This window comes from Sceloporus occidentalis, unplaced genomic scaffold (assembly GCF_023333645.1).
Source record: "Sceloporus occidentalis isolate IW3139 unplaced genomic scaffold, rSceOcc1.0.p SCAF_2, whole genome shotgun sequence".
Lineage (NCBI taxonomy): Eukaryota > Metazoa > Chordata > Lepidosauria > Squamata > Phrynosomatidae > Sceloporus > Sceloporus occidentalis.
This window is the reverse complement of record NW_028316982.1, coordinates 154,787,548-154,799,254: the sequence shown is the minus strand read 5'-3', so window position 1 is coordinate 154,799,254 and position 11,707 is coordinate 154,787,548. Positions and strand designations below refer to the sequence as shown.

General features: G+C 41.5%; 1 protein-coding gene across 1 annotated transcript; it reads left to right on the top strand.

The window, feature by feature from the left end:
* The first annotated feature begins 8,074 nt into the window (after window positions 1-8,074).
* Window positions 8,075-9,972, top strand: LOC149319158 (uncharacterized). The gene is made up of 3 exons (XM_089508396.1): window positions 8,075-8,813; window positions 9,493-9,601; window positions 9,968-9,972. The coding sequence occupies exons 1-3, from the start codon at window positions 8,148-8,150 to the stop codon at window positions 9,970-9,972; spliced, it is 780 nt and encodes a 259-aa protein (XP_089364522.1). The 5' UTR covers window positions 8,075-8,147.
* The last annotated feature ends 1,735 nt before the right edge of the window (window positions 9,973-11,707 follow it).

Genomic DNA, 11,707 nt, shown 5'->3' with positions numbered 1-11,707 from the left:
AAGCCATTTAGGGCTTTATAGGTAATAACCAACACCTTGTATTGCGCCCGGAAGCGCATAGGCAGCCAGTGCAGATCTTTAAGCACTGGTGTTATATGACTGGCTCTGGGTATGCCAGTAACCAGTCTGGCTGCCATATTCTGCACTAATTGTAGCTTCCGGGTATGGTACAAGGGTTGCCCCATGTAGAGCGCATTGCAGAAATCCAAACGAGAGGTTATCAGAGCATGTACTACCGTTTCAAGGTTCCTCCGGCCCAGGTAGGGACGCAGCTGGCGTATCAGCCGAAGGTGATAACAAGTGCTCCTGACCGTCACATCCACCTGTGATGTAAGGTGGAGCGACGAATCAAGGAGCACCCCCAGACTGCGTACCGAGTCCTTCACAGGAAGCGTGATCCCGTTCAGGACAGGTGGAACCACCGCCATCCCCGGGTCAGGAGAACCTATCACGAGCACCTCCGTTTTCTCTGGATTCAGACTGAGTCGGTTTTCCCTCATCCAGCCCATTACCGACTCCAGACAGGCCATGAGAGGAGAGATGCCATCCCCGGTCACTGCATCAGTCGGAGACATAGAGAAGACTATTTGGGTGTCATCAGATCAGCGTACTGATAACCCCGCGCCCCATGTCTCCGGATGATCTCTCCCAGCGGTTTCATGTAAATGTTGAAAAGCATGGGAGACAGAATGGCTCCTTGAGGGACCCTAGATGTAAGGGCCCTCTTATCGGAGCACACGTCTCCCAGCTGCACCATCTGGAACCTCGCAGAGAGGTAGGATCGGAACCACTGGAGCACAGTGCCCCCGATTCCCACCTCTGCCAGGCGCTCCAGAAAGATACCATGGTCTATGGTATCGAAAGCCGCTGAGATGTCCAAGAGCACCAACAGGGACACGCTTCCCCTGTCAATGCCCAGACGGAGATCATCGACCAAGGCGACCATGGCAGTCTCAACCCCGTAACCCGCCCGGAAGCTGGTTAGAAATGGGTCCAGATAATCCGTTTCATCCAAGATCGATTGAAGCTGGATTGCAACCGCCCTCTTGATCACCTTCCCCAAAAATGGCAGTAGCGAAACAGGCCGATAATTATTATGCATCAGGGGGTCGAGGGAGGGCTTTTTAAGCAACGGTTTTACTATGGCCAATTTTAAGCTTGATGGAAATTGCCCGTCCCTCAAGGATGTATTAATGATCCGGCGTAACAGTGAAATTACCACCGGTCCCCCCTGAGCCGCTAGCCATGAGCGACAGGGATCGAGAGAGCAGGTTGTCTTCCGAACACTTCTAAGGATCTTGTCCACATCATCAGTACTAACGGACTCAAACTGATCCAGTTTAATAGAGTCCACGGAGGCTCTGGATACCTCTACTCTAGGTTCTGCCCTAATGCCGACGTTAAGACCTTCGCTTATCCGAGAGGTTTTATCCGCGAAGAAGTTGTTAAATTGGTCACAGCAGGCCTTAGAAGGTTCAAGGATCTGGTTCGGGGCAGGAGGGAGCTGAGTTAGCTCCCTGACCACCCTGAACAACTCTTCTGGACGTGACTCCGCGGACGCAACACGAGCACCATAGAACGAGTTCTTAGCTGCTCGTATCGCCTTTCCGTAGTCCTCCAAAAGGTGGTCTAGGAGAGCCTTGTCGGCTAAGCATAGGTGTTTCCGCCAGCGATGCTCTAGTCATTGCAGAACCCACTTCTTCGCCCGGAGATCTTCGCCCGGAGATCTTCCGTGAACACTGCCATCATCAGGACACTGCCATCATCACAAGGAAACAGGGATGGGTGAGCTCCCCCCTCACTTGGTAGGATGGCCCCAAAGGGTGTCACACCTCTTCTAGGGTGTCACCGAGTGCCGGCTTCATCACCACACACTCCTGGCTGCAACTTATTTTGCACAGTTAGGCCCGGTACAGATGGGCCTATGGGGCACCCTCTTCATCTGCTAGTGGTTGGCTCAGGGCGCTCCGCCCACACGTGTCTCAACTCTAGCATGTGACAAGGGTGTTAAAATGACGGCTCCCTATAAAGATGGGCATCACCATCATTACATATGTGCTGCGTGGCGTCCGCATGGCGCCACGTGGCACTTACGTAATGAGTGTGCCACTGGCGCACTTGTTATGTCACTACCACGGCAGAAAAAGAACCTGCTTTTTGTGGGTTCTTTTTCCGCTGAGGGAAACCACACGGTTGTCTGCTGCATTTTCCCCCGGTGGAAAACTAGGCACCGGCAGACCACCCTCTCGGGGCGGTCTGTACCAGGCCTGAGTCTCTAATGTTCTATAAGATCCCTTTCATTTTGATATTCCATACTTACAGGGCTATGTTTCTGAATTCTACCCCCAGAGTAAGATCATAATTCAAAGTGAAAATAAACTTGAACATCTTTAGTACTACTATATTATTAACTACTCAATAAGTAGTTTGAATGGGAGCACACTATCACTGATCATCAGACTATTTGTTTACAGTATAACATGATTTTATATTTAGGTTACAAAAACGAAATATTTTTTTTCCCAATTGTGTGTTAGGTTTATCGGGAAATTTATTTGCAATGAAGCATTCAATAGCAAGGATAAAAATTTATTGTAAGGGTACAAAACTGTCTTTACCCTTAGTACTAGTGCATTACTGTTCTTCTATTTCAGCACCTTCTGTTTCATCACCTTTTTCTTCCAATAATAATGATTGAGAATGTGATAGCTAGCTTTTACTGTCTTCCTGACTCTTACATGCTAATTTTTTTAAAAAAGTTCAAAATTAATAAACTTGCCTGAGGTTTTGGGTTTGTTTTTTGGTGTTTTGGTTTGTTGGTTTGTTTGTTTTTGCTTTAAAACTTATTTTCTTGCTTTTCTGTTCTCTTCTGTGCCCTGAATTTATATTTGTAATGCATAATTTTGATTTCACCTTAAAGGTCAAATGCACATTGGCTTTTTCCAATGTGTTCAAGTCACAGATCAAATAAGAATAAGTAGCATAGACTTCTCTGACTTAACTTTCCCTTTATGAAGAAGTGATCATATTTACTATCCAATTGTTTATCCATAATGCCCAACAAAAACATATCTGGTAACATTACAAAATTTAGCTTTACACTTTTTTTAAAAAAAAATATAAATATTAGACCACTAATTTTTCACCTTTGCATAAGTTCATCACATATGGTTGAAAACCAATGGTGTTAATAAGGGGTGGGCAATGTCTGATTGATTGGAGAGGTATATTGAAGGCCCCAAACTCAAACAAGGTTGCACCTAGTGCAGCAGCTGCCACATTGCAGCAGTGTGGCAAAGATGGAGGAGGGACATTTTTGGTAAGAAACAATATGACATGTACACATTGCTCTTTTAAATATTTCTTCTAGGAGTACAATTTGGCTTAAATCTAAAATATTCTCTGAACACCTGTTTAAAATGAAAATACACCTTCATAGCACCAGCAAATTTTTGTGTTTGGGGCACTGATGGCCACAAAAACAGAGGAGGGGGACATGTCCCTGAGCCATGTGTTTTCCACTTTGGTTCAATTATGCTCTGAGTGATTCATGCAAAGCACAGCACATCAGTTTTTATTCCTTGCTTTCAACATGATTTAAATACTAGGCCAAATGAATGGTTCAGCACATATGACTCACTTAATATTTTATACAAATAATAAATAAAAAATAAAAAAAATATTTATATCCCACCTCTCTGTCCGAGACAACCGACACACTTGTGTCCTGGCCTTTGTTAATATGTGTATACAGAAATCAAAAACTAGTGTTATCCTAGCAACATACTTAAGGCATTCAGTTAAATTTCAGAAGTGTGTCTCTTTGTTTCAGTGACTGAAAGAATGCCATCATTATAACTGCAGTAAAAGCATGGCAAATTATCAAATTTTTCTTCTTTAGTGCAATAATGCTATTTGTAAGTATAACATTTCTACAGTCTATTCTAAAACATTTAGACGCATTCTTTAACCCCAGCTTTGTCCCAATAGTATTGATTAGTATTTAGGCAGAGGGCAACCAGAAACACCATAAGCCAGGGTCTAGCAATGTAATAGCTATAGAGAAGAAATTTGTGCCACAAGTGCAGCTTATTCTGAAACCATAAGAAAATCTGTTGCCACCTGTAATTTCCTTCTTCCACAGGAATCCTGACTACCCTAGTATCTGACAACACTGCTCATGTACAAGAGCAGTTAGATTTAATCATCATCATCATCATCATCATCATCATCATCATCATCATCATCATCATCACAGTCTTATATTTGTTTGTGGTAGAATCGATTGACTTTTAAATGAAGGACTGCAGCTAAAATCAGCTTCTTGCATGAAGTGGTTATGGGTTGCAAAAAGTAATTTGTTTGGAAGAACAGGAGCCATTTCACACTATACAATGATTCAACTTTAGCTGCATCCTATCTTTAAATGAGAATTTTAAATACCTCTCCCTAAACTGTAAATCCCAGGATTCCACAGAATAGAATCATGATAGTTAAAGTTGAATCACATATTGTGGAAGGAAATACACTACTATAGTCCTCACTAATTCTCTGTTTCCCCACTTCTTAACTGCTTTTCAAATATCCCAGTTTCTCTCTTCTTCTTGCACTTTCCCACTTTGTCCTTGGTTTATGTCAGTTAATTCAATTAACTCAGTGGAATGGGAAGAGAGGATGGGTGAAACCCTGTACTTCCCAGTAGAGTTTGGCAAAAGAAAGTAGCTGTAGCCTCTCTTAGCTGTGTGTTCTTCTTCATTACTATTCTTCTTTTAAATTAGGGGTGGGAAGTGCAGGCCCCTTTTAGTCCTTTGAGAAATACCCTGTGTCCCTGGCACCATGGGCACCCCACAGTCCTCCTCTCATAATTCCCTCCAGTGAAGAACCTGAAATGCTATTTTGCTTCCTGATGCTATCCTATTACTCAAAACATTATGGTGGGTTTACCACTATGGCCCACCTGGGGAATCAGATAAGTAAAAAATTGCCCTTTACCCTTGAAGTCTGTGACTACCTTTAAACCCTGGTGGAAAATCAAGAATTCTCTTGCAAAATAAGAAGCTGTGCTCTGATTCTTTGTCGTCTTACTCTTCTGGCACCATTTTCATGCTCTGCTTGTTTTACCCACTGATATATTCAGTTCCAGTTGTTAGAAAATTGGCAACAGTAATGGCTGCTCATTAAATGATGAATTATATAGGAAGTGTGATTTTGAGGTAATGGAGGAAAGAACCAAATTTTATATTTAAAAAACAAATTAAAAAAACACATCATGGTGCAAGTGCATGTTGAAGATAGCACTCTACATTCATTTTCATCTATTAAGATTTTCATACATTCACAGCTGTTTCCCAGGTGCAGGATGTTGTTGGGCAAAGAGTTTTGCTATCTGAAAGATGTAAAACAGTCTCCTCCATTCTGGAGCCATCCAGATGTTTTTAGTTTGTTGGAACACTATGTCATTTGGGGCTGCGGGAAGTTGTGGTACAGAATATCTGGAGTACACCAGCTTGGGAAAGGCTGCATGAAAACCATCAGAAAGGAATGCCTTACTCATGATTGGTTTAAAGGAGGGAAAAGTGTATGAATTAACTCTTAGGAGCAGTTATAATACGAAAGGATGTACGTAAATTAGAAGATGCTTAGCTTTTCTATTTTACCTGTTTTTTCCCCTTACCTCTTCTCTTTCTCCCTACTATATATATATCCACATAATTTTCTCTCCCCTCTCTTTTCCCTCCTTCCATCTCCCCGTTTTACCCTATAACTCTTTTTTCTTTTTCTTCTCATTTATCTTTATGTATATGTATATATGTAAAATCTTTTTAAAACTAATAAAAATATTAGTTAAAGAAAGGAATGCCTCACAATCTGTCAGCCAATTGAATTAAATTTAGCTTAATGTATGACAATCAATAACTTGTTTAGTAGACCTAGTGAGCCTGAGACTTTGACTACACTTTGGGGAGACAAATCAGATAGAGAAGATTGACTTTAGGAGTCAGCAATGTACTGTAAGCCAGTCACTCACAATTATACAGTATGTTCTGGGAATCCCAGTGTCTCCCCTCGTACTGGAACAGTTAACGGCGGAAACAGAGGTCTGAAAGGCCAGCGAAACAGAACTACTCATTCATTTGGTGATGGCTGCAAAGATGTTTTCCTCCCTCAGGGAGGATAGAGGAGGAGGAAAGAATAAAAGAGATAATAGCATATCATGTCAGCAGCTTTCCCCAGGAACTGCAAAAGTGATTCACTATTATCAAGGGAGTTGGAGAGATAATGCTTTTGGAAGCTTTGCTTTACACACAGGAAGTGGAGGCCTGGGAATGTTAGGAGCAAAAAATGCAACACAATATCAGCAAAATAAATGGAAACAGAGTAGGACAATAAATATTGAAGAGCTAGTATTTAGTATTCAGGCTTTGTTGTCTTTAGCACTAGATGAGTCTGCTTTCTTTCTCATTTGAATGATTTCAATATAAATGAAAAAGGCCATTATTAAATGGCTTCCCATTTTGTTTCGTTTTGTGGTCAGAACAAATACAGTTCTCACCATTAGATCACACACATATTAGCACAAAGTGTACTGGTGGAAAGTCTGCCAAACCATGGTACTGACAGTCAGTGTGGTGTAGTGATTTGAGTGTTGGACTATGACTTTGGAGACCAGGGTTTGATTCCAGGCTTCTCCATGAAACCTACTGGATGATCTTAGGCATGTTACATGCTCTCAGCCTCAGGGGAAGGCAAAGACAAGCCTTCTCTGAATAAATTTTGCCACGAAAAGCCCATAATAGGTTCACCTTAGTTCACCATAAGTTGGAAATGACTTCAAGGCACACAACAACAACAGTAGCAGCAGCAGCATAGTCCTCCTTAGAGTGTGGGGCTGACTGGCTTTCATTGGTAGCACACAATTACATCAGGTCCTATAATTCCTTATCACTGGTTGTGCTAACAAGGGCTGATGGAAGCTGCAGTGCAACAACAACTGAAAAGCCATGAGGAATGAAATGAAATGAGGAAACTCATTTCAGTATTTTATTATCTCTGATTACAAACCAGAGTTTGTTCTTGGTTAATGAATCCTCGCTTGTTTGGGAGCAACAAAGTAAGAGTTGCCAAGCATTCAAGGGAGCTGCTGTCCTGCAACATCTGGAGAACAGCCCTGTATTCTATACCCTTGTTGTAGAGAAAAAGGTCAAATCCAGTGAGGATTTGTCCTCAAGCCATGGTGTAGCGTACAGATTTTCCATAGACGTGAACTACAATTTAGTGTGCCACACTACTTCTCTGAAATCCAGTTACTTCTTTTTTAGAGGCTGACACTATGTAACATATGGCTGATGAAGAGATTTTTCAATTTACAACTAGGAAATAGGGGAATGCAAAATTTCAGGAGTGGATTTACATTTGGGTGCCCTTAAATTAAACCACCACCAACTTCCACCTGACAGAAAGTGATTTAGCATTTGTTTACTTGTTATGTTGTCCGAAAAAGAGTTGATTCCCCCTAGCTTTTACACTTGATAACATGAAGGGAATCCTTGCTGGATTCTGAACCATCTTTTTTCAAATCCACTCACCACCCACTATCACATTACAAGTTTTCAAAATAAATCTGTTTTACAGTCTAATGAGAAGTGAGGCATTTAAAGAAAAATCACTGCCCCCCTTTTTTCCTGTGTCCAAAGAACTTAGTGTTCTGTGACAACTCTAAAGGGATTTGTTTAAGCTTCAAATAAGTACTTTTGGGAACATAATTAGAGAAAACGATTGAGCTGCTGGATTCAAATTCCAAAAGGAATACATTTGGGACTAAAAGGAATCCCTTCCTGTTCTCAAATTAGACTTTTGAAAATAATTTGAGGAGTATGGAATTTTTTTTCAAGTTCATTTTAATTTTATATTGTACTATCGCAGTACATTTTGGTATAATTGTTGATTAATTCCATGACAACCTGTTATTGAAGATTATCGCACTGCGTTCTGAGAACGTTCCATATCATCACGTGATGAGAACGTTCCTGGAACGGATATTACTGCATTAGCAATCAAAACGTGATCAGAACGTGATCAGAACGGCAGTTTACCGCACTGCGATTCCTTTTTCTTGAAACCGTTCTCAGAACGGTTTGCTATAGCGCATGCGTATTAGATCTTGTGGGCGGTGTACCAATGACGTCGCCACTCGGTGGTTGTTTTTAACCGGAAGTCGTCCGGTGACTTCCTTGTGGGGTGTAAAGATGGCGTCGGAGAAAGCATTTTTTGATCTTGTGAGCATGGTAGAGAAAGAAGAAGAGCGAAGAAGGAGAAGAATGAGTCGCATTGCTAAATCACTTGTCCTCATTTCGCGCCGGAGGGCTGCTCTGAGTAAGATTGCAGTTATGGCTGCCAGCGGCAATCTAGATATATCCAGTTGTCTGGCATGGATGGCGACCTGGCCTCGCATCCCACGTTGGTGGCAGCAACCCCGGGAGCGGACCAACTGGTGGAGTGACGAAGTCCTCCAGCGATGGGATAACGACATGTGGGTTTCTAACTTCCGCATGTCTAAAGAAACCCTTTTTGATCTGGCTAGCATCTTGAGACCAGAGCTGGAGCGTGGGGAGTCTGTATTCCGGAGTCCCATCCCGGTGGAGAAGAGAGTGGCCCTGACTATTTGGTGGCTCTCAAGCCCTCTGATGTATAGGAAGGTGGCTTCCCGTTTTGAGGTTGGAGCATCCACAGCTGCAGAAATCGCCATCGAGGTGTGCCTTGCTATGGAGAAGCTGCTGCTGAGGAAAACTATCCAGCTTGGAAACTACCACACGGTGTGTATCAATATTACTTTTAAACCTAAGACTTCTGGGTGCAAATGCATTAATGCATATCTAAAGATATATAGGTTTTGCTTATGTAATACCATTAAGATATGTTTACATCCTGCCTTTTCCTTGTTTGGGAAAAAAAGAAAGGCTTTCAATTACCTTTGCAATTATGGGGGTGGGTTAATGGTCCTGGGCTTGGGGCATGGATTTAAAAGGTGCATCTCTGCTGCTGGCTTCTCTGTTATCCAGCTGTGCTGGGGGGGGGGGTGGTCCTAGGCTTGGAGCATGCACTTCGGAGGTGCATCTCTGCTGCTGGCCTCTCTCTTATCCAGCTGTGCTGGGGGGGTGGTCCTAGGCTTGGAGCATGCACTTCGGAGGTGCATCTCTGCTGCTGGCTTCTCTCTTATCCAGCTGTGCTGTTGTGGTTTGCAATTCTGAAAAAATGTATCTTGATATATTTGTAAGAGTTGATATGTGAACAAGTAACATCTGGATTCCCCTTCAGTGTGTTCTAGGTATATATATAAACCATAATAATTTCTATCGTCCTTTTTAAGCTTTTGTCTCTTTGATCCCAGTTTCATATACCAAATAATAATAATAATAATGCATCATCTGATATGAAATATGTTAACCCACTTTTTTGATATCCCAAATTTATTATACCTTTGCCTTTTTTCAGATTATGGATGGATTTCAGAGACTCGGATTCCCACACTGCATAGGAGCTATTGATGGCACTCATATTTCTGTTTGCCCACCGCTGGGACGCAGAAAGGAATACATCAACCGCAAGCAGGGATTTTCAATTGTTCTGCAAGCAACTACAGATCACAGTGGGAGGTTCATTGACATAGAAGTAGGGAATTGTGGAAGATCACATGACAGCCACATATTTACCAATTCCGCTATCTGTCAAGTGATGGATGAAGGCTGTTTTGTGCCGGAAATCCCACCCTTCATGTCCACGATGTAGCCATTCCACCACTGATTATAGGGGATGGTGCCTACCCAATCAGGAAATGGCTCATGACACCATATCGTGGAGAATTAACACCTGACAAACTTGCTTATAACACCGCCCATTGCAAGGCAAGATGCGTGGTGGAGAGATCTTTTTCGCGATTGAAATCTAGGTGGGGTTGTCTTTCTGGTAGACTAACTGTGAAAGAGGAAAATTTTATCTCTGTTGTCACAGCATGTGCCATACTGCACAATATTTGTGAGACGAGGGGAGAAGTGCTTGATCCCGATGTCGAGCCACCTGCGAAAATTGTCCTCCCCGCTTTAGCGAATAACATCAGAGGACACTCTACAAATCACAAAAAAGAGGGTCAAACTGTTAGATCTGCAGTAACTAGCATTATTTTGGGTCAGTAACACCAGAAACTGACATTATTTGATGTTTCATAACATCACCTCAGTTATGGCAAAAGCATTGATCTGATCAAAATGTTTTTTCTTGGTTTACCTTTGTATCAATCTATTAATGTTGATATACATGTGTTTGACAACATGTCATGTACAACATGTGAATAACTTTACCAGACGGCAATGTTGAATCACGGTTGTTTAGATTCTTTTTTCTTTTAACTTTTTTTTTCCAATCAGGTTCTGCTAGTGGTGTTTATATTATTGTGGGGTATAAATACCCGACTGTTATAGATTAGTTTCATTGTTTACCCAAATTTTGGAAATCTATTTTGAAGTGTTATACAATTGCTATATTGATGTTTCAAATATCATTTTTTGGGAATATAGGAAAACAATGGTGTAAAAATGGCTTGTTTATATTACATTTATATTAATACATCATGGTTCCTACCATTGCAATGTTACACTGTGAAGACATTAAGGATAATACCAAACTTGAAAACCAAAAGGAAGGCTGTTCTAGAAACCATTGCTGAATAATATTGCTATTGTTGTGGAAATGTTTAGGTATATTAAGGACGGTAGACCAATTTCTGAGAACACAGCTGTATTTTATCAACAATATAACTTAACATTTTAAAACACGATTAAATATCCTTTTTCTTTTGGAAAAAAACCGTCTGGTGGCTTGTTTTCCATTATGTCAAGAAAGCATGCATTTATATAAACTGTATATACATTAGGTGAGAACATATCCATATGCACATGGTGACATACAAACGTTTTTCTTAACATGAAAATGAAATTTTACTGTGGTTCAAGGAGAAATGGTTTAAGTCCCTCTTTATCGGTCACAAAGGGCACGTAACAGGGTAAACATAGAATGCTGAAACATATCTGAGGTTTCAAAACAGAACCTTTTCCCTATATGTTTCCCTTATGGGGAAATTTTTTTTTTCTTGATTATCCTCCCAGTACGAGAACTGCATGGTTTATTTTGTTTTGGTACAGGTGCAACTGCGCATTGCAAGGAAGATGTTACTGCATTGTTCACACATTGCACGGTTCCAATACAGCCTTCATTTTCTGGGGGATCAGTGACTGCAACAACATTCTGAACATCCCTGTTGATGTTCTCTACTGTGTTGTCATCATCTCTAATTTCACTAGTAGGAGTGACAGGACAACCATAAGGAGCATAAGCAGGAGGAAGTTCATCAAAGAGTTCAGGGGAATTGTTCCCTTGACGTTTCCCACCAAAATACGATGTGGATGGTTGCTCCTGGAAATCTGTAAAGATAGCTGGGCCTGGTGTTGAAGGAGTAATATCACACGGAGATGCCCTGAATGATGTGTGCATAGTTCCTTGGGCGATAGTATCATGTTGCCCCGTTGGAAGTGAACATTCATGATCTACTTTCCTCCGGTACAGTTCAGTCATGGTCTCCATGTACTGCAACATTCTCTGTCTGTCCTGTGCACTTCTCCTTACATCTTCCTTCATAATATTAACAAGTTCCATT

Excerpts from the sequence above, each read along its gene's own strand:
- LOC149319158 (XM_089508396.1), top strand. The coding sequence starts at position 8,148 with ATGCGTATTAGATCTTGTGGGCGGTGTACCAATGACGTCGCCACTCGG. Across the intron at positions 8,814-9,492 it reads AGCTTGGAAACTACCACACG|ATTATGGATGGATTTCAGAG; the intron begins GTGTGTATCAAT and ends GCCTTTTTTCAG.